This window comes from Alligator mississippiensis, chromosome 2 (assembly GCF_030867095.1).
Source record: "Alligator mississippiensis isolate rAllMis1 chromosome 2, rAllMis1, whole genome shotgun sequence".
NCBI lineage: Eukaryota > Metazoa > Chordata > Crocodylia > Alligatoridae > Alligator > Alligator mississippiensis.
The window spans coordinates 271,481,233-271,505,062 of NC_081825.1; the positions used below are offsets into that span (position 1 = coordinate 271,481,233).

The 23,830-nt window shown below is 46.3% G+C and overlaps 1 protein-coding gene across 1 annotated transcript in view; it reads right to left on the reverse strand.

The window, feature by feature from the left end:
• KCNK10 (potassium two pore domain channel subfamily K member 10) overlaps nucleotides 1-23,830 on the reverse strand; it is a 163,903-nt gene that overhangs the window by 30,632 nt on the left and 109,441 nt on the right. Inside the window, exon 4 of the mRNA XM_014596411.3 lies at nucleotides 22,392-22,552. Coding sequence (XP_014451897.1) covers nucleotides 22,392-22,552 — 161 coding nt within the window. The remainder of the gene's footprint in view (nucleotides 1-22,391; nucleotides 22,553-23,830) is intronic.

Here is a 23,830-nt window from a genome sequence, read left to right on the forward strand (position 1 = left end):
GAGCCAGAACCAATGAATCCCCATTTTTGGTTGGCCCTAGGCCAATAAACACCACCGACAACAACAACAACAACAATAATAATAATGATAAATGCATTATATTCTAGGATGTAACCTTTCCAGTAGTGGCTGGTCTTTACTTTTTGTCATGAAATAAATGTCAATGGAAAGGGTCAGACTAAGAGCCCTAAGGAATGAAATTACAATGAAATTACAATTCAGCTCATCCTCATGGAATAGTGTTGGGGATAAAGTAGGAGCACTATGTTGAGCTTTATGCCCCTGACACTTCTGCTCAGCAGTTGGTGGCAGAGACTGGATACTATGTCATGGCAGATGGATCATCATTCTGTTCTTAAGTGCAAATAAATTATGTGACTTTTGCTCACAGAAAAGTTCAGTGAATAACATTGTTTTAAAGAGAAAACTGAAGAAAGTGATTGTAATGAGGCCCCTACCTGATTACTAAAAGGGAGAGGGAGCCCAGGGGTAAGTGGCTTTCCCCAGCCCCTAGGACAAGCTAAAGTGGGCAATAGCCCTGGAATAAAATATTCACTTATCCCAGGTGCAAGGAGTGACTGATGGGCCTGAGGGTGGAAGTGGAGGATCAAATAACCCAGGAAAATACATAAGCACAAGGCCTGAGCCAGTGGGAGCAGTCGGACCATAGGAGCTGCAGGAGGCAGAACTCCAGAAGAGAGCCAGGTTGCATGGCCCAGAAGGACCATGAGCTGCAGGGGAGTTGAAAGGAACTCTGCATCCCAAACAAAAACAGGTAAGTGCAATGGGCCTTCAGGGTAGGGCTTCTGCTGGGCAAGATTAACCCCTGGAGGGGAACCGTTTGTTTTGAAGCAGACGCTCATGTTTTTTGGTTTCTGTTTAAACCAGAGGACCAGCAGTGCCTGAAAGGTACAGATTGAAGGTCACATGGGTACAGCAGGGACCCTCAGCTTAAAGCCCTTCCTAGGACTGTGACCTGCAGGGCTGTGTGAGTACAGTATCCCATGCCCTGCAGAAAGACTTTTATTGCCTGAAAGAGGACAGAGATAGAAGACAGCAAAGACTGGGGCACAAGCCCAGAGCTCACAAGACCAGGGGCCAAAGAGTCCAGAGCCCACAAGGGCAAGAGCTGGGGTTTAGGAGCTTGAGGTCTTGGGACAAAGGGGTTCAGCCAGAGTAAAATAGAATAAGACCAGAAGGCCTCAGCCCAGACAAGAGCTACCATCTAAAACCCACTTTGCCCTCTACAGGCAGTGTAACAGAGAACCCTAGCCCTGTTACTAAGAGACAGGGTGGTCCCTTTAAATCCAGAACCTTCCAGTCACGGCCGGTGGGTCAAGTAGGGGTTAAGGCTCAAGCCCTGCCAGCCAGTCAGGTGACAGGAAGAGGAAGGCCAGGATCCTACACATGGCGAGTGGAGAAGTCCAGAGGGGCAGCAGAGAGGGGGACTCCCAATGACTGCGGTACCACAGCCGCAGTTTCTGCTGGAAGAGACTTTATGAGCCAGAAGCATGATCATCTAAAGTAAGCAGATATGTTGCCTATCTTATTTCTTTATTATCCTTTTTCCATTATATGACCATAGAAGCCTAGATTTTTTTGGCCAGGACTGTTACGTTAAGTGTCGAGGTATTGCACTTCATGTCCCGTGTGCCATAAAGTGAACCCAAGGCACCCTCCAAAAGCTCCCATAGTTCCAATGCCCTTGGTAGAGGTTCCTTTTGAGCATGTGACAGTGGACATTGTGGGGCCACTTCCCAGAAGTAGCACTGGAAACCAGTATATTTTAGTTTTACTGGATTATGCAATGAGGTACACAGAGGCTGTACTGATGCAGACAGTGTCAGCTCCAAAGGTGGAAAATGAGCTATTGAAAATATTCTCACAAGTAGGACTCCCTAGAGAACTGCTGACAGACCAGGGAATGAATTTTACATCACGTGTGTTTGAAGGAGTGAGTAAAGCTTTGAGAATTAAACACCTAAAGACAGCAGTGTATCATCCCCAAACAGATGGACATTGAAGCAGATGTTAAAGGAATTCGTGGTTGAGAGTCCTCAGAATTGGGATAAAATGATACCACCTTTGTTGTTTGCTGTAAGAGAGGCACCCCAGGCCTCAACCAGGTTTTCACCCTCTGAAGTATTGTACAACCAGCAACCAAGGGGAATCCTGGATTTGATTAAAGAGAGGTGGGAAGAACAGCATAGTAAAGATCAGAACTTGATCCAATACGTAATACAACTGTGGGAACGCCTTGAAGCAGCTCAGAATGAGGTTTTAGGAAATCTCAGAGAGGCCCAGCAAAGATAAGTGAGGCATTATAACTGAGGCGTGTAATAAAGGAAGTTTAACCTGGGGGACCATATGTTGGTTTTATTGCCTGACCATGAGAGTAAGTTACTCACCCAGTGGCAAAGCCCTTATGAAATGATACACCAAGTGGCGCCCGTGAACTATGAGGTGTATCAGACAGATAAACAAAAAAAGAAGCAAGTATACCATGTCAATATGTTGAAGAAGTGGGAAGAGCGAGAGTGGATGTACCTAGCCGTTCATCCTGAAGAATTAGAATTGGGACCCTCTTTGACAGAGGGAAGTGGACCAGGTGATGTAGAACTGGCCCCATGACTATCTGAAGAGCAGAGAAGACTGGCCACCAACCTAGTCAAGGAATATGGGGATGTGTTCCAGGAGACTCCTGGGGAGCTCGGGGTGTAGTACATCGAATAAAAACTCCTCTGGGCCAGGTGATCCATGAGAACAGGAGACAGATTTCACAACGACTGCAGAGCCAGACAAAAATGGAGACTGAGATGATGCTGGAGAAAGGCATCATATGTGAGTACCACAGCAACTGGTGGAGCCCCATCATAGCAGTGCCCAAGCCAGATGGGAAAATTTGTCTCTGTATCAATTTCCAGAAGGTAAATGCAGTAGCTAAGTTTGATGCCTATCCAATGCCGAGAGTAGATGAATTGGTGGAAAACATTGGGCAAGCTCGCTACATTTCTACTTTGGACCTGACAAAAGGTTACTGGCAGGTCCCAGTAGCATCTGAAGATCAAGAAAAGACAGCGTTTGCCACCCCTTGGAGTCTCTTCCAGTTCCGGTGCATGCCATTTGGATTACATGGAACTGTAGCTACATTCCAGCATCTAATGGACAGAGTTTTGGCTCCCCATGGGGGTTACGCCATGGCTTACATAGGCGATATTATTATATACACCAAAGACTAGGCTGAACACCTCACTGTACTGAGAGCAGTAATGCGAGACTTGGGAAGGGCCAGGCTGACAGCCAATCTGAAGAAATGTATGATAGGGAAAGAAGAAACATAATACCTTGGGTTCCTAGTAGGAAGCGGGAAGGTGAAACCATTGTTAGACAAGGTGGAGGCATTGCAAAAGTACCGAGCTCCTTGTACGAAGAAACAAGTGAGGGCCTTTATGGGGCTAGCTAGTTATTATAGAAGGTTTCTACCTCACTTCGCAGACTTAGTAGTGCCTTTGACAGAGGTGATAAAGGTGAGAGCCCCAACCAAGGTGGACACTGGAGGTGGAAAAGGCATTTCAAGCAGTGAAGGACATGCTATGTTTGCAGCCCCTACTATATACACCAGATTTTAATAAACCTTTCCTGGTGCAGACCAATGCATCAAATGTGGCTATTGGAGTGGTGTTGGTCCAGAGAGAAGAAGACGACGAATGCCCTATGACCTACATAAGTAGGAAATTACACCCACTGGAATGGAATTACGCCACAATAGAGAAAGAGTGTTTGGCGATTAAGTGGGCTGTTGAAACACTCCGATGTTATCTGTTAGGGAGACGGTTCACACTGATCACCAATTACGCGCCTCTACTCTGGCTACAGAGCATGAAAACGGATAACGCTAGACTGATAACACTAGATTGATGAGGTGAGCCCTTAGTCTGCAACCATATTGTTTTGAGGTAGAGCATCGCCCAGGAACCCAGAATGTAAATGCCAATTTCTTCTCGAGACAATACAAGGAAGAAGAGGGGGTAGGGGAAAAAGAAGGACCCCGGACAAAAGAGAAGGGAGAGGGATGTGTAACAGGGAAACGTAGCCCTGTTACTAAGAGACAGGGTGGTCCCTTTAAATCCAGATCCTTCTAGTCACGGCCGGCCGGTCAAGTAGGAGTTAAGGCTCAAGCCCTGCCAGCCGGTCAGGTGACAGGAAGAGGAAGGCCAGGATCCTACAAATGGCGAGTGGAGAAGGCCAGAGGGGCAGCAGAGAGGGAGACTCCCAATGACCGCGGTGCCACAGCCACAGTCTCTGCTGGAAAAATACACCACTTTGTGAGCCAGAAGCATGATCATCTAAAGTAAGCAGGCATGTTGCTGATCTTATTTCTTTATTATTCTTTTTCCAATCTATGGCCATAGAAGCCTATGTTTTGCATTGGATGTTAATACCTGGAGGATTGGGCTGAGGCTATTTGGGGAGGAGGAGGCCTCATTGGGGGTCCACTACAGTGTGGGGACCGCAGCGCCAGAGAGGGCACAGTATTCAGGGGTGAGCGGACCCCAGCGCCAGAGGAGGCACAGTACTTGGGGGTGAACAGACCTCAGTGCCAGAGAGGGTGATGGAGCCCAAACGAGTCTTTGAGAGCTAGAGCATTGGAGTCAAGCCCTGATTAGAGGGTTTTTGACTGACAGATCTAGCTAGAGAGAGAAGGGGTAAGCCAACAGAGGCTGAGACCCCAACATAAAGAGGAATTTATAAATATCATCTGCAAGGCTTGGGCTGTGGTGTAGGGGAGGAATGAAGCCACAGATAGTGCTCCCTGGCATCGGGCCAAGAAATGGGCAGCCCCCCTTTTAATTAACAACTATTAAGTAATTAACATCAAGGCATGGCGGACGAGAAGGTGGGCGGTTGACCCAGAAACAGGCAGGAGGCTCAAAGGCAAAATCTACCCTGAGAAGACCCCCTCTTACAGGCAGCCTCCCTGTCAACTTGTAACATCAAGGTGTGGCAGAAAAATTGACAGGGTGGGACCCTGAGGCACCAAAGGCGGCAAAAAGTGGGGCCCAGGCAGTGGCCAGGAGAGGTGGCATCACTTCCCCAGTACGGAGCATGTTACAGTGATCAAATCCTATGAGGAATTTGAGGACATGTTTTAATTATAAAGTGATGCTGGCTCAAAACAAAAATGTAATAAAAGTTAATATAAAAGCAAGTTAAATTGATTTGTGCTATATTTGGAAGTAAGTTGGCAAGCAAATCTTCCTTCCTGTTTAATGTAATTTGACCTGCTCTGGACAACATGTGTAAGGTATATAGTACTATTACTTTGGAAAACAAATTGGAGGATAGAACATTCAGCATCAGACTCAGGGATGTATTTAGGTGCTTTCCATTGAATATATTATTAAAGGTTAACTGCAGGAGACATTTTTACCTCAGTCTTAATAAAACCAGTGTAAATCCAGAGTAATTACTGCAGTTTGGCCAAGTTTTATCTTTTTCTCTGTTTTCCTGTCTACATCAGCTCAGTACCTGCTCCACTCTCCCTTAGCTCTCATCTACCCTTCCAATAGTGACTTACAGTCACTTTGAACACCTTTTTGTTACAATCATAGAATCATGTTTCAATTGTATAAACTAAGCCAGGAGCCCTTTTAATACTTCTGGTTGTAGAAAATGAGTTAACTGGTGGAGCAGAAATTGTGTACAAGGAGGTAACATCTGTTCACATCTGAGTATCTAGTACAGACATCTGTAGAGGTAGGAAAAGGATGCAAACTTGTATCTGAAGCAGAGGTGAGCAATTATTTTGGCTGGAGGGCTGCTTAAAAAGTTTTGGTGATCTGTCAAGGGCTGCAGGAGTAGCCCCGTCCCTTGACAGGTGCCCTGCCCCCTGGTTGCCACCTTGGGACCAGAAGTCCTGCCCTTAACCCCTGACCTTTGCCACTGGAAGTCCCTCCGCTTGCCCCCGGAAGTACTCCTTTTGGGAAAGGGGTTTGCCATCTTGGAACTGGAAAAACACAAATTATACACTTGATCTTATACAAGAGGCTAAGAAGTACTAAAAATCAAACATCTACGATAACATATTTTAATTTTATTTCAAAAAAAATATTTTTGTCCTGATTTGTGAGTGTTCGTATCGTGTATATAGAGGTGATTGCATAATAGCTCAAAATGAAGTCTTACGCTTGTATATTGTTGGGGGGGAGTTGTAGAGAGGGTATGAGTGGGTGGGTATGGGGTTTCTGGGACAATGTGGGTGCATGGGTGTGTGTGTGTGTATGTGTGTAGGGAGTGTGGGGATGTAGGTGGGTGGTTAGCTATAGGGTTTGAGGGTGTGGGGGTGTATGTGGGGTATGGGGGAGGGTGTGAGTATTTTGGGGGGGTCTGGGTGTGGGGGGTTTTAGGGATGTGTGTGTACATATGGGTGGGTATGGGGTGTGGGCGGGTTGTGGGGTTTGTGGGGGGTTTAGGGTGGCTGGGGGCATTTGTGAGGTGTGTATGGGGGGTATGGGTGCATGTGTATGGTGGGGTGTGCATGTAGGAACCCCCAACAAACCCCCCCCACACACACATGCTTCCCCCACATTGCATACAGCCCCTGCTGCCAATGGCAGCAGCAAGCCCTCAGAGAGCTCATAGCCTGTACCAGGCAGAGCCCCCTGGTGGCGCACAGTCTCAATGAGTCCTAGGACTGCACATGGCAAGGCTGCTGACTCCACTGTGTGGAGCTTAAATGCCTGAGCTCTGCACAGTGTAGCCAGCAGTGCAGGTCATGGGGCTTAGCTGGGATGGCAGGGAGAAGAGCAGAGCCATCCCAGCTCCATATCCCAGAGCTCTCCACTGTTTCCCATGACCCTGTGCATAGCAGTGAATGGGCCTGTGTCACTGCCATCATGAGGGGCTCCCCCCAGAGGTGTGTGCCTTGGGCAGAGAATCCAGGAACTGCATATGAGCCCTCTGTGATGGAGCCACGCAGACCCCACACCCCCACCGGCCCAGGCTCTGCGCTCCTGCTGCCCCACCCTGGGTACCTGCTGGCCCTGGCCCCAGCCCTGGGGTGCCAGAATAGGCCCTGCACTCCCACCCAACTGCCAATTTGCTCCCAACCACCACTACCACCACTCCCCACTACCACTGCTGCCCTTCCCCTGCTACCCTTCCCCTGCCATTTTCCGAATTCCTGCCTGCTTGCCACCACCACTGCTGCTCTTCCCACACCCACTGCCATCAGGGCCATCCCACGAGCAAGGGTGGAAGTGCAGCACATGCTGCCCCCATGGGAGTGAGCAAGGCTCGGCCCCATGTGAGCACAGCAGGAACAGCCCAGGGCCGGACTGGATAGGGTGAATTGAGGCACCTGCCCATGGATCAGACAAAATTGTCTGGTGGGCAAGATCCAGCCTGTGGACTGTATTTTGCCCACTCCTGATCTGGGTGGGCAAAAGTGAAGTTAAACAGAGAATGACTGCTATTTGCTGGGAACCAAGCAAAGTCTCTGGACCACTGGAGAAAAGGCAAATATGGCACTTCAAAAAGGTCCACTTTGTCTCAGCCTGGCTGCAACACTTGAGTACTGGGCTGCTTGGAAATTTATCTCTAAACTCTACTAGAAACTAATTCAGGAATCCCAGTTTAAACTTGTATTGTTATTTTAAGAAACTAATGTGGGAATTTGGGAAAGAACAAGAAAGGGGGGAAACAAATGACCAAGAGGAGTTTAGGGAGAGCAAGGGGGGGGGGGAAAGAGAGGCAATTAAAGGAAAAGCAGTAGTTTAAACTGCTTTTTGCCAGGAATGGTTGCAAAATGTGTGCTCCAACAACTGCTTTTACTACACTTTTCTAGAGAGAACAGAGTAGGTGAAATAAATGTTATGAATTTGTGGGGGGGAAGAAAAAGAAAAAAAAGAGGTAGGAAAATTCATGAAATGCTGACTCAGGTGAAAATTGACTGAAAACTGTAGAAGCAGCTTTCTAGTATGCTTTTGTCTTGCCCTTCTACTAGGAATTACTAATCTTAGTGCTATTTCAAAGAGACACAGTGTTCAAAATACTATGTTAAACTTATTGCCATTTAGAGAATAACAGAATTCTGATTCCAACGAATGTAAAGGATAGATCTCATACATCTATATTAAACTTCATAAGAAGAGATCAAAGGGTATATCAGCCAGTCAAAGATAAATCTTTGAAGGAGAGATGATGTTGATAAATAAGTCAGCAATTGTACATCACTTCATTTCAATCACGTACAGTTTGCTCACTGGAACAGTGCACCTTTAGCATCATTCCCAGTTCAGAGCTATGCCTCACAGGCACAACATACCCTAAAGACACGTGTCTTTACGTGAACTTTAAGACGGCGAGTAGGTCACTCTATTAAGTTCATTGGATCACCTTTTGTTTTAAATTCTAAAACGCTCTAACATATCTGAATCAGATGGCTATTTAATTTTCTTTTAATTTAAACTCATGGTGAAGGCACTCTTAAATCCCCTTTCAGTAAGCGTGTTCTTTGTTCATGGAATGCCTTCCTTTATATCTTTAGAAGCTTTCAGCATCTATGTACATACAATAGATTGAAAGGTTTTATTTGGTATGTTCATGTTGCTTAAACTACTAACACTTATTAAAGAAACAACCTTAGACTGTGCATAGCATGCTTTATAAGTGTGTGATTATTATAGTTATGAATTTATACTACCTTAAGTCATATATTTGGTTTTTGAGGTACCCAGAAAGCGGTGTCAGATTAATGTGGTTATTGCAATTATTAACTTTATTATTAGAAATTGTAGAAGGATTACCTCAGACGACCTTGGGGCTGATTGCACAGAGCATATTTTAATATAGGGGCATTGTTACACCTTAATTTTCGGTGGCTTTTGGAGTTCTTAACCCTTGGATTGTCTGCACATTAACACCTTAAAGTGGTTTGAAGCTTTTATTATGCAGATCAAAGTTATGCCACTTCAGGACAGAACTATCTTTGATCCTTACTACCTAACTCCTGTTCCATTAAGGTGTAGCCACTCCCCACAGATGTGCCACCCACGTTGCACTCCTCCAGTATCCCAGGATCTCTCACACTCCACCCGTAGAGCAAGGATAGAAGTCTGTCCTGGCTCACCAGCATTACAGTGGCAATTCATGGCTACAGCTTCTCACCCTGCCCCTGCTCACCAGTCCTCTAATGGCAAGTCACAGCTGTGCAGGTGGGGGACAGTCAGACAACCATAATCTAAACTCTACATAAGACTACCCTCAACCCTGATACAGCATAAACCTAACACCCTACACTGCCATAGGTACAGCAGGGGAACCATAGCAGCCAATGTCCTGCTTCTATAAAATGTTGTCAATATATGGTCAAGAGGTCCAGGGTAGAGAGCCACACCCCCTGCTACAGAGGAAGTAAAAAGCTCCCATGGTCCATACCAGTCTGACCATAGAATAAAATTCATTCCTTACCCCAAATATGGCAATCGGTCTGACCCTGAGTGGATGTGCAAGACCATCTAGCCAGGAATTTCCAGCTTTGCTCCTAACAGAAGAATCTGCACCCCGCCTCCCCCACCCCCAGTTGAAGTCCCCAGCCTTAGCTGTAGCCAACACCCAGTGCCTCTGGGGAAGGTTAAAAACATCCTGATGCATATAGCAGAAAAGGGAGGTGGGAAGAGAGCAACTAGCAAAGCCCAGAAGCATAGGAAATACCTATGGTAAAAAATAGCTGTTGCTCAGATCATCACCAACCAGTGGCTAACCAACCTCCTCTTGAACACTTCCAGAGATGGAGAGTCCACAACTTCCCTAGGCAGTCTGTTTCCACTGCCTCACCATAAAAAGTTTTTTCTGGATATCCAATCTAAACTTACTTTGCTGCAACTTCAAGTCATTGGTCCACGTCCTCTTTGCAGCAAGAGAAAAAAGGTGCTTTCCCCCTTCTTCTTTCCCTCTTTGTATGGCAGCTATTCAAGTATTTGAAGACTGCTATAATGTTCCCTGTTAAGCACCTTTTTAACAAGCTGAACACACCTAGCTCCATCAGCCTCTCTTCATATGACTTGCTTTCCAAGCTGTTATTCATCTTTCCTGCCCACCTCTGGACCCTCTATAACTTCTCAATGTCCTTTTTAAAATGTGGAGCCCAGAACTGCACACAGTACTCCAGATGAGACCTAACTACTGGTAGTGGTCTGAAGGATGGATGAGTTTTGGCAGAATCTCTGTGACATCCTGAATTTATGCTCCAGGCAGGCAGCACACCTCCCAAGCCCCCAAATCTGGATGAAAAATCGGTGCCTCTGTCCCCTGCATAAGGGAGTCACCAGCCACCACCACTCTTCTCTTGCTTCTTGGTGCGGTGGTTCTGGAACCCCTGCCTATGGGGCCTTGCACATCCTGCTCTCTAGGCTGTTGCCTCCTCTGACTCATGCCTGCAGTGCCGTGTCTTCTGCCTGTTCCTCAACAGTTCCACCATAGGGTGCTTGAAAGCAGCTGCTGCCTTCAATCTGCTCCTCTTCAATTCTGGGGGCTCTCCTTCTTTGAAATTCTTGTTCAAGTAATCTTCCTTGTCCCATACCCAAGCTTCCAATCTGAGAATCTTCTCCTCCAAGGCAGACACAAGCTTATACTTCGTGAAGATGAAATACTCTTGCCTTTCTGGGAGGAACATGAACATGGCATATCCCATGCAGGTCATAACAGCTGACCCAGACTCTATTTGTGCTTCCTTTGCTCCTCAGAGCACACCTATACTATAAGGATAAAAAAAGAGAGGTGGGGAAGGGGGGGGGGGGAAACACCACAAGAACCTGCACACCAAGCACCCACACCAGGGCCTTTATCAACACATGCACATGCACAGAGTCTTCTGCTCCCTGGCTCCCTCCTGGGGTGCTTTCCCTAAGCAAATTCTTTCTCCAGTCAGTGCTCTCTGTTCCCCGTTCCCACTATTCATTAGGGGCTGCCTTTTTATAAGGTTGCCTAGCCTAGCTCCATCCCTCAATTACCTAAACCAGCCCCACCAAGAGCGAGTCCTGTCACTCAGTCACTCCAGAAGGGAGAAGAAAAGAAAAGAACAAAAAAGGCAGGCAGGAAGGAAAAGCAATTACACACCACAGGAGGAGGGGAAAAGCCCTAAACACACACCAGACAACAGGCAAACACTCTAGCAGCAATCAGCCTCCCCAAGTCACTAGCACAGAGAAAAGAAGGCAGTCACATACCTGAGCTACTTATCCCAGAGCCACTGATCTCTGATCACTGCCCAGCTTACTGCTCAGGTAATTAAAGGGGAACTGACAAGTTTATACATTCCAAGGGGAGGTGGATGGGAAATTTAAAAAGTTGAAACCTTTCCCACACTGGGTCAATCCAAGGCACACAATGGAAAAAAATGTGAAACAGACCTACCCACTCCAGAACAGCAGTGCTCTTACCTGCAATACCAGTAGTGCTCTTACCTGCAATGTAGGAGACACAGGTTGAAGTCCTTCCCAATGATTATTGAATTATTTATACAAGTCTGAATCTCTCCTATTGGAGCTGGTCCCTCCAGAAAAACCAGTAGGCCAGTAAGTAGGGCACTTGTCTGTAGAAATGGCAGATCAGTGACTTGAACCTTGGTCTCATGTTTCAGAAGATTGCTGACCACTGAGCTGTTAGGTTAGCTAGCCTGGCACACTGGCATCTCTTTCTCTTCTATCCTGGACTAGGTAAGCATTTTCCTCATGGAAGTTGCCTTGAAACTAGGTTTCAATAAGTCGATGTTTTCCAACAAAAAACAGCAAATAGCTTCCGACCAGCTGCAGTTGCAGGCAAATCAATAGCAGTTTCGTTGGCTACTAACACACTGGAATACCAGCTGAACAGTGGCAAGCATCCAGTAGCATAGCTCAACAGTCTGTCAGTAATGTGGGTGCAGCATGCATTTGATAAGAGCAGTTCTCTCACCCCAGGAGCACAAAGTGTTCTATAAATGAATCTGAGTGCAGAGTGTGTAGTAAATGTAGTATTCTTGGATTTTAATTGGCACTGTTAATGAAATTAGGTATTCAGAGGGGTGTACAGGTTGGCTCAAAGACAACAGAACTGTGTTAGTTCAATTCCTACCATTCCAGATACGCCTCATGGAATTATTAAGAGAAAAGACAGCATGAAAAGAGTTCTGTTCTGAAGTGTAAATTCCATTTTCTTTCCATCCACCCTCTACACAGTCACAGAAACACCCAAGTCCAGGCCAACCAGTGCAGTCCCACTGGAAGAGGCAGGATGCAGGAAAACCATGCACAAGCATGTATAGTGCACACCCATGCAGCAAAGAGCACAGCTCTGTAGGAGCCTCTGCACTCCAGCATGAGACACACTGAAGGAGCAGAAAGAAACAGGGACATGCCATCTTTTCCCTTTGCAGACAACAGAAGGAACTGAGGGCTAATGCAACATTGTGGACAAAGACATTAGCAGGGCTTTCCAGCAGGGCAGCCCAAATTCTCAAGATGTGCTCTGTGAGGAATGCGTGCCCTAAGTTAATTATGCAACTGGGTTAGAGTTAGGGCTAATTAAGCTAATTACATCAATAAATTAAAATGCTAATTAAATGTTATGTATACAGTTACTTTGTTTGCTACTAAGAATGTGTCTACATTATTAGTTAGGGACAACTTTAAGATTGTCCTCAAGCACATACACACCAGCTATCAATAGAATAAATGCTTTCACTTGACTTCTGGAGGTTATTTCCATCCTGGAAATGCTGCTGAACTTGCAGGTATGAAGCTAACTTTGACCCTGCTTGCCTCCCTGCCTTTCCCTTTGATCAGTATGTTTGGAACTTATGTAAGCATTCAAGTCTTAAGCACAGCAGGTCCATCAGCAGCAGTCCCACAATTCCCAATTAATACCTTTAAACTCTGCACTTGCTTCCTCTCTGCTGCTCGTAAATAGAGATAAGCCTCAAAAGAGAATGAAGTAACTCACAGACTATTTCCTAAAAGGCTGTGGAACCTAAGATGCATTTTAGTGTCATGATCAAGGAAAAAACACAAGGTGAACACAGCTTTGGTGCAGACTACCTGGTATGATATAAGCAAGAAGTGCATCTCAAGTGGTTAAGACTGGTTGAAGGCAATTCTCAAAAACTACTCTAAATATCAATGCAGATCTAAGCAGAGAAAATTCCACCTATTTTCCAGGCTGACCCAAATTCTTTGGCCTCTGCACCATCCACTCCCTGGCTATTCCTGGCAATGGAAAATGACAGATAAGTATTCAGACTAGCCAATTTACAAGCTGAGATATGTGAGAACTTTAAACGGCTACAGTATTAAATTCAACTTCAAACTTTGGTGTTATTGCAAAACGTGAAGGACTTCACATTGAAAGCAACAATATTTCTTATGGAGTTCAGATGTCTGATTTAGAAGAAAAGAAGTAAATTGACTATATCTGTGCATCTTAGCCATGCAAGCGGCTTGTTTTGGAAGCATGCAAATGCCAAGGATGGGGCAGAATGATTTGTGGGATTATAAACAAGAATCAAGTAAAGAATCAAAAAACAATCAAATCAAGAACAGTGAAAACCTGGACATATACAAGTCCATAGGGCCGGGCAGGATGCACCTGAGGGTACTGAGGGACTTGGCTGATCAAACTGCAGAGCCATTGGCCATCATCTTTGAAAACTCATGGCAATCAGGAGAGGTCCTGGATGATTGGAAATGGGCAAACACAGTTCCCATATTTAAGAAAGGGAAGGAGGAGGATCCAGGGAACTACAGACCAGTCAGCCTCACCTTAGTCCCTAGAAAAATCATGGACCAGATCCTCAAGGAATCCATTTCTAAGTACTTGAAGGAGAAGAAAGTGATTATGAACAGTCACCATGGATTCACCAAGGGCAAGTAATGCCTGACCAACCTGATTGCTTTCTATGATGAGGTGACTGGCTCTGTGGCTACAGGGAGAACAGTGGATGTGTGTGGAAAAGACTTACCTCAGCCGGTCAAAAAGCAGAGCTGACAGGATGCCATGCTGGAACCAGAGCATGGTGAAAGTGAAACCATGGTGGGTGGAGTAAAGGAAAAAGGGAAAAATGGCCAAGCCAGAAGGAGCCAGGATCGGCTCCCATGTTGGCATGGGCATGCTTTACGGAGGTGTGCCAGGGCTGATTGGCTGTCCAGACCCCTGAAGCCAGGATAAAAAGCACAGTGGAAGACCTGCAGGGAGGACCAGAAGTGAGGTCCCCAACTGGCCCAGCGGGGCCAGATCCAGATCCCGGTCCCAGCTCAGGGACCTGGTGGTTGCCCCAGGAAGGAGTTTTCTCAAATACTCAGGGCCAGAGAAGGCTCAATGACTTACCTATAGAGACTTTGTGGATATTGGACATCCACAGTGCAGACTGGATCCTGGCAGGACCAAGTAGGGCAAGGATGGATGGACGACTGACCCGCAACAAGTATAAGGCCCAAATAGGGAGTGATATGCCAGGGGACAAGACAGTCTGAGATCAGGAAGATGCATAAACAAGGCAAGGGGTGGTAGGGAACACTGGGGCCAAACAACATCCTGATCCCACCGTCATAAATTTAAAAGGCCAAAGCACCAAAGTGCACGTGATACCAACTCTGGTGGTCCAGGATACAACATCTTTGGTTGGCGTTAGGCAGGGTGGAGCCGCAAGCAGGAAGAACAACTGGGACAACCAAAGGAAGGCACCAGGAGAGATGGGACAGACCATCTTCCTCCCAATTAAAATAATTTTCCAACAAAGACATGGCAGGAGATACCCCCTGGGAAACTGACCAGAGTCCAACCCACTAACAAGCTTGTTTCTTCCCTAAAGCAACAGCGAAGTCAGAAAACACCCCCACAAACTTGACACACAGGTGAACAGCACGGGAGGCTACAAATTGGTGCATTGGCTGGGAACATGGAAGAAGGTGTGACCCTGGAGGCCGACGCCCAAATGGAAGTAAACCTGACCCCCCAAATCGAGTTGTTAGGTCAAACATTGCACACAGTGACTAAAGTATTAGAAGTCCAGCAGCAGCAGGTGCTGCAACAACACGAATGGATGCAAAGGAATTGGACACCATTTCAAATGCATAAAATGATCCATGAGGATGATGTTGAAGCCTATATTGAATCATTTGAGTGGACAGCAATACAAATGGCGCTGGATAGGCTGCAGCGGGCAAGCCAGCTTGGATCCCTGGTTGTAGACAAAGCACAAGCTCTGTACCGGGCTCTCCCGAGGAAAGATGCCTATGACTATAAAAAGGTAAAGGTGGCAATATTACACCACCTGGAGCTCACACCCAAGCATTATCATAAACTATTTTGAGCTCAGAAAGGGAAGGAGGACCATAAGCCCAGGATTCTCATGGAACTTTTAAAGGACCTGGGGACCTGGGGACCGTCTATAAACTCACTAGGGGGGACCAGAAGGGTTTGGGGGAGACCTTGTTTCCCCTAGTGCCCCCCAGGATAACAAGGAATAACGGCCACAAGTTGTTGGACAGTAGGTTTAGATTAGACATCCATAAGAACTACTTCACAGTTAGGGCGGCTAGGATTTGGAACCAACTTCCAAGGGAAGTGGTGCTGGCTCCTACCCTGGGGGTCTTTAAGAAGCGGCTTGATGTCTACCTGACTGGGGTCATTTGAGCCCAGTTTTCCTCCTGCCCAGGCAGGGGGTCGGACTTGAAGATCTACAAGGTCCCTTCTGGCCCTACTTCTATGATTCTATGATTCTATGGACAAATGGGTACCTCCAGAGAAAGTAGACCTAGCATCTTTGGCCGACCAAATTTTATTGGAACAATCTATAAAGGATTTGGATGACGAAACACAACTATGGGTATGAGAGCATTTACCCAGGACAGCCGAGGAGGCATTAAGAGTTCCTGAGGCCTTCGCAGCATCTGAAGTGGAGCATTCCTGAGAGAAAGGCTATAGGAGTGCGAGAGCTGCCATTAAGAGGGAAGAGGAATCTCAACGGGGGCCTTCCCAGTACTCCAGGCATGGTGTGATATGTTACCAATGTGGGAAGGCCAGTCACGTATCCAGGGAATGCACTATAGGCTCACAAGAAAGGTGGAAATCAACAGGAGAAAACACAGGGCTGAAAGAGTGACCAAAGCAAGTGAGCCCATTGAAGAAATGGATTGTAGCTTTGGATGTAGCAAAGAAATAACTGTATGGGATAGACCCATGGTGACGGTCTGGGTAGCAGGTAAACCAATTCAGGCCACGCTAGATACAGGCTGTTCTTAAACCCTAGTCCAAGCGGGGCTAGTACCCAGAGATGCCATCAACTGGTGTTGGCCAGTGAGAATGCACTGTATACATGGAGAAGTGGAACGGTATGAAAGGGGTTTTGTGGATGTGAGGATCACCAATTGCAAAGGTAAGATGCGAGTAGGATTTAGACGGTCAGATGATTGTGGGGCGAGATTGGCCAACACTATATGAAGTTCTAGAGGAAGTTGAAAGAGACAAATTAAGACATACAGGATGTCCTCGGGTTGAGGGTTAGATAGCTGAAGAAGAGGCAACTTCTTCAGGAGAGGACGACTGGATAAGTCTTAGGACGGGCACCAGGGAACCCCAATTCTGAACTGTGCAAGGAGAAGACAAGGAATTCCAGAGGATTCAGGAATCGGAGGTGGCCCGTGTTGAGAATGAAGTCATACGACCCGAACTTGATGTAAGTGACCCGTTTTGTGATACATAATGGTCTATTGTACTGAGTTAGAAAACGCCCAGTCCGGGGTGAGTGGGCCCAACAGTTAATGATGCCCCGTGCCATCCGTAGTCGAGTGTGGGGATTAGCACACACCAACCCCATGGGAGGCCATTTCGGGGTAGATAAGATGCTCACCAAGATTGAGCAGTGGTTCTTTTGGCCAAGAATGAGGGAGGAAGTCACACGACGGTCTGAGGCCTGCCCAGAGCGTCAAAGGGTCCAAGAAAGGTGACCACCACGCGTGCCATTGCAGGTCATGCCTCTCATTGATATCCCCTTTGATAGAATAGCATTAGATGTAGTAGGACCCTTGACAAACAGCAGTGCCAGATATCAGTATATACTAGTCATAGTTGAATACGCTACGCATTACCCAGAGGCAATACCTTTAAGGTCGCCCAAATTGCAGAGGAATTATTGAAGTGGATATCCCTAATGGGAGTACCAAAAGAAATAATCATGGATTAAGGTATGAATTTTATGTCCGGGGTTATCAGAGCCATGTGCCAAGTGTTGAAAATATGACAATTGTGTACATCTGTGTACCATCCACAGACCAATGGTCTGGTAGAATGCCTAAACAGAACAATTAAATGCCTGTTGCGATACTGTGCACAAGAAGAACCCCAGAGATGGGATTTGATTCTGACACTTCTCCTTTTTGCTTTAAGAGACACGCCACAGACACCCATGAAATTGTCCCCTTTCGAGTTAATATAGGGCCATAAGCCATGGGGTTTGTTACAGGAAATGAGAGAGGAATGGGAGAGCACAGGCCAGCAAGAAGTTGGGGTGCAGCGTCACAGGCAAGAGACGGTAGACCGACTTGAAAAAGCTAGGCAGGAAAATCTAGCAGAGGCCCAACAGAGGCAAAAACAGGAGTATGACAGAAGGACCCATGTATGAGACTTCCATGTAGGGGACAAAGTTCTTGTATTACTTCCTACTACAGCAGACAAGTTATTAACACGTTGGCAGGGACCATTCAAGAAGGTGCAAAAAGCCGATCCTGTAGACTATGAAGTATACCATCCAGGGCACAGGAAAGAGCGACAAATTTACCACATTAATTTGTTGAAAGTCTGGCAGGAACCTGAAGGTTGGATGCTGAACCCAGAGGATCCATGGGAGGAACTAGGACCTGAGGTAGAAGACCAGCAAGGGAAGGTAGTCCAGAGTAGTCAACTAACACAAGGACCAGGCTTAATGAGGAGCAACCCAAACATTTATGAATGCTTAAAGAGGAATTCAATAATGTGTTTAATGAAAAGCCTGGATGGGCACAAGGGGTGAGACATGAGATCTATACCCCAAAGGGAACCATCATCCAAGAAATATGGAGGCCCATTCCTCATCACTTACAGGAAAGGGTATGTCAGGAAACACAGAAGATGTTGGCACAAGGGATCATTGTACCTTCACACAGTCCATGGTGGAGCCCCATGGTAATACTACCCAAAATTGATGGGTCCCTTTGAATATGTATCAACTTCAGGAAAATTAATGAAGTCGCCAGATTTGATGCATTTCCTATGCCACATTTGGAGGAACTATTAGAGAGGATAGACCAGGCTTGTTATATTTCCACAATCAATGTTTCAAAAGGGTATTGGCGAATACCTATGGCAGAGAAGGACCAACAGAAAACCACCTTCGATACGCCCTGGGGCCTATTTGAATTTACAAGGATGCTGTTTGGCCTACATGAAGCTGAGGTGACATTTCAGTGACTCATGAACCACTTCCTCGCCCTGCACATGATGTCCACCACTGCTTATATTGACGACATCATTATATACTGTCAATCCTGGGGGCAACATCTACGACATGTGAAAGAGGTGCTGCGAGAACTTCACCAGATAGGGATGATGGTCAACCCCAAGAAGTATGCTCTTGGAATACAAGAAACCAATTACCTAGGATGTAGAGTGGGACAGGGAATCATATGTCCACTGGTCAGAAAGATAGAGATGATAGAAAATTATTTACCGCCCCAGACTAAGTGACAGATGAGATCTTTCCTGGGGCTGGCTAACTATTATAGGAGATTTATTCCCCATTTCACGGAAAAAGCAGCAACATAAACAGACGCAATAAGGGGGAAGGTCCAGGGTCTCATACGGTGGATTCCTCAAATGGAGAAAGCTTTTAAGGATATCAAAAGAGCCCTGTGTAATGATGTGGTAGTAGTTATGCCTGATTTCTCTAAAATTTTTATCCTGCAGACGGATGTGTCTGAGACTGCTGTAGGTACGGTGCTATGTCAGGATCAAAAAGGCGTAGAGTGACCAATCACCTTTGCTAGTAAAAAATTAAATGCTACTGCGACCAGGTATTCTACTATTGAGAAGGAGTGCCTGGCAAAAAAAATGGGCCATAAACTAGTTCAGATACTATTTAATGGGGCAAGAATTCAAATTAGTCATGGGTCGCTAAATAAATTTAGGCATGATAATGCACAAATTACGCGTTGGACATTATCACCACAACCTTTTAAATTTAGTGTTAGTTACAGACTAGTAGCAACTAATAAAGTTGCGGATTTTTTATCAAGGTATAAAGAGAGTGAGATGGGAGCGACAGATTGGCACAGGACCTGTGTCAAGATTACTGATGACTGAGATCCAAAAGCCTTTACACCACAAGGCAACTTAAGTGGGGGGATATGTGGAAAAGACTTACCTCAGCTGGGTGAGGAGCAGAGCTGGCAGGATGTCACGCCGGAACCGCAGCATGTCAAAAGTGAAACCGTGGTGGGTGGAGACACCAGGGTAAAGGAAAAAAAGGAAAAAAAATGGCCAAGCCAGAAGAAGCCAGGATCGGCTCCCATGTGGGCATGGGCACGCTTTGTGGTGGTGTGCCGGGGCCGATAGCTGTCCGGATCCCTGAAGCCAGGATAAAAAGCATGGTGGGAGACCAGCAGGGAGAACCAGAAGTGAGGTCAGATCCAGATCCCAGTCCCAGCACAGGGACTTGGTGGCTGCCCCAGGAAGGGATTTTCTCAAATACTCAGGGCCAGAGAAGGCTTGATGACTTGTCTATAGAGACTTTGTGGATATTGGACATCCACAGCACAGACTGGATTCCGGCAGGACCAAGTAGGGCAAGGATCGACAGAAGGCTGACCCGTGGCAAATATAAGGCCCAAATAGGGAGCGAGACACCAGGGGACAAGACAGGCTAGGATCAGGAAGATGCATAAACAAGGCAAGGGGTGGTAGGGAACACTCGGGCCAAACAACATCCTGATCCCGCCGTCATAAATTTAAAGGGCCAAAGCACCAAGGTGCATGTGATAGCAACTCTGGTGGTCCAGGATACGACATCTTTGGTTGGCGTTAATTGGGGTGTAGGGGAGGCGGAGCCCCAAGCGGGAAGAACAACTGGGACGACCGAAGGAAGGCACCAGGAGAGATGGGACAGACCATCTTCCTCCCAATTAAAATAATTTTCCAACAAAGACATGGCAGAAGAGACCCCCTGGGAAACCAACCAGAATCTAACCCCCTAACAAGCTTGTTTCTTCCCTAAAGCAACAGCAAAGTCAGAAAAGACCCCATGAACTCGACACACAGGTGAATGGCACGGGAGGCTACAATGTGATATACCTTGATTCTAACAAAACTTTTGATACAATCTCCTACAGCATTCTCCCAGGCAAGCTAAGGATGTATGGGCTAGATAACTGTACTGTAAGGTGTAGAGAAAACTGGCTGCAGCATCAGGCTCAGAGGGTAGTAATCAATGGGTCGATGTCTAGTTGGTAGCTGGTATCAAGTGAAGCACCCCAGGGGTTGGTCCTGGGGCTGGTTTTGTTCAATGTCTTCATCAACGACCTGGAAGATGGTATACAGTGCACCGCAAGTTTGCAGATGTCACCAAGCTGTGGGGAGTAGTAGGTACACTGGAGGGTAGGGATAGGATTCAGAGTGACCTTGACAAATTGGAGGATTGGGCCAAAAGGAATGTCATGAGTTTCACCAAGGACAAGAGCAAAGTCCTGCACTTAGGACAGAACCATCCCATGCATCAGTACAGGTTGGGGACTGACTGGCTGAGAAGTAGCTCTGCAGAAAAGGACCTGGGGATTACAGTGGACAATAAACAGAATATGAGTCAACAGTGTGCTGTTGGTACAAAGAAGGCTAACAGCATACTGAGCTACATCAGTAGGAGTGTTGCCAGCAGGTCAAGGGAAGTGATTTTTCCCCTCTATTCTGCACTGGTGAGGCCATATCTGGAGTATTGTGTTCATTTCAGACTTAACTAACCGAGCTTATTTAGTCTAGAGAAGAGGAGGGGATTTAATAGCAGCCTTCACCTACCTGAAGGAGGATTCCAAAGAGGATGGAGCTAGACTGTTCTCAGTGGTGACAGATGACAGAACAAGAAGCAATGGTCTCAAGTTGCAGCAAGGGGAGTTTATTAGATATGAGGAAGAATTATCTTACTAGGAGGGTAGTAAGACACTGGAACAGGTTACCTGGAGAGGTGGTGGAATCTCCATCCTTCAAGGTTTTTAAGACCTGGCTAGACAAACTTTGGCTGGGATGATCTAGTTGGGGATGGTCCTGCCTTGAGCAGGGAGTTGGACTAGACAACCTCCTGAGGTCCCTTCCAACCCTAATTTTCTATGATTCTATGAAACTGGCATGGGTGTAACCACTAGTTAATATATATATATATATTATATGAACTAGGAGACTTCACAGTTAGCTTAATCAAAGGAGAAATTACTCATAGTTCTCTGCTTATCTCTCCTTCAATCAAAAGAGAATCTTTTTCATAGGCCAGTCTAATGCTCAATTATTTCAGTTGAAAAAAAACAGTCACAAGTACTTTGCCCTCATCTAAGGGATATTTTTAAATATGAACCTTTATTAAAACAATCAGCCTCATCCCCTCAACAGAACTTACCTCCAGTTGTGCCAACTACCAAGGAATCACCAACTGGGCACATCACTCCTAAAAGTCCTGCTTGTAAAAGGAGAATCCCTGAAGTGAAACTGTCATGTGAAACAGCATTTGCCAATGGTGTGGCATGAGTCCCAAAATAATTGTTTTATAGCACAGGAGTACTCCCAATGGAGATATAATTCAACAAAAAGGAATGCAATGTTACACATGGACAGCTTAACTCGAAGAATATTTAGTATTATTAGAAATTGCTGTAAAATGTATATTGAATAAATACACGTAGCAAAATATAATAGAAGCCCTGGAGAAGTGGGGAAACCATGGAGAATACTCTCAGCTGGCTCTGTCACAGGCAGTGGACCTACACTGATTGGCAACAGCTGTGGATATTGTCTAAAACATGTCTGCTGTCATCATTCCCTAGAGATGTGCCTATCAGCTACCTCTCTTTCTGAGTGCAACATAATCCAGCCTAGAAAATATGCTTTCCAAGTTTGTGTGTTATTAATACTGGTACATTAAGGTTCTCCCTGCATATCTGGTCCCACAGAATTCCTAGTATTCTGTTCTTATATTCAGTGAATGAAACAGGTCACATAAACAAGTTACACAATTAAAACATTGTGGCAACAGGTAAATACATTCTAGGATTGTACAAAATGTTTATGAAATTAAAGACTACACCAATTAGATTATACCAGCAAAGAATTGACTATTAACTTACTCTGAAAACTTTCTCCACTCTTGCAATACTCTTCCCAAAGATGGTGCCCAGCTGATCTCCAATTCCAGCCAGCAAAAAGCCAAATAGTGGAATTCCAAAGATAGCATACAAAATGCAGAAAATTTTGCCTCCTTCAGTGCTTGGGGCAATGTTCCCGTACCCTGGAGAGAAAAATAATCATCAGAACTTCCTAATTCAGAGACGGCCTTTGGGGAAGCTAACTCATGGTTCCCATGAAGGTGCCCATGCCATGGTGGAGCCCCTACTCTTCATTAGACAGCATATGCTGTGTAAACCTGTAGTGCACTGGGAGTCCAGGCCTACAATCCCACAGACAGGATCTAGCTGATTTTTAAATAGTATCTACTGTAGTTCAGAATGACTCATTTGTAATTCTGTTACCAACCTCTCTCTAAAGCACTGTTTCTCAACCTGTGGGTCGTGACCCAAAAATGGGTCTTAAGAGTATATGAAAGGGTCGCAAACAAACTTTAAAAGTGAATTCTCCTTTAAAGGAGAGAACTATGGGAAACTGTGGCTTTTCCCTTGCAGACTGGCAGGGTTCCAGCCCCCTCCCACCTCCCACTGCCCCATACACCCACTCCCTGCCCCACGTACTGGGGGGCTGGGCCTGGGGACAGCACATTGCAAGTGAGGGGCACTGGGTCAGGACTGGCCTTCAATGGTTACAAATGGGCCCTGGTACAAAAAAGGTTGAGAAGCACTGCTCTGGAGGAGCAGCTTCCTAACCAAAGTTGCTATCGTTCAGCATGGTGGCTACTTAGTCTGCTACAGGAAATCCTTGGACTAGAGCCAGAGCCTGTACCCAGGCTCTTCCCATTGCTCCCTTATGGGAAAATGACTCACATTAGCATACCAATTCTCAGTTTCCAGCTCTGAATTACATGGCCTTTTTATCACAATGGCTGTATGAACTGCAACTTCCATCCCTTGGAGCCACGAGTCTTCAAATCAAAGTCTACTCTCTCTTTTATTCATTCAAGAGCTAGGAGCAGTGGGCAGTGAGCACTGAGCTCCAGGCTGCTGAATGGACAGAGCTGAAGGGGAGTAGGCAGGAACGAGTCCCCCTTGCCTCGCGGGTCCCTCCCCACCCAGCTACTCCAACTGGGGTATTGGAGGGAGTTGGGTGGGGCCATGAGGCAGGACAGCTAAGCTCCCACCCACCCCGGCCCCTGCAGCTCTGCCTGTTTTCAGCAGCCCGAAGCTCCATGTTGGCTGCTCCCAGTTGCTGAACAGCCAGAGATGAGGGGGAGGCCCCCCACCTCAGGGGGCCTGACCCAGCTCCCCACAATACCCCAGCCAGGATAGCTGGGTGGAGGCCCTGTTCCTTGCCTCCTCCCCACAGCTCTGGCTATTCAACAGCCAAGGACTCCCTCTCCTTTCCAGACAGTCCAGGGGGTAGGGTGGAGCTGGGTACC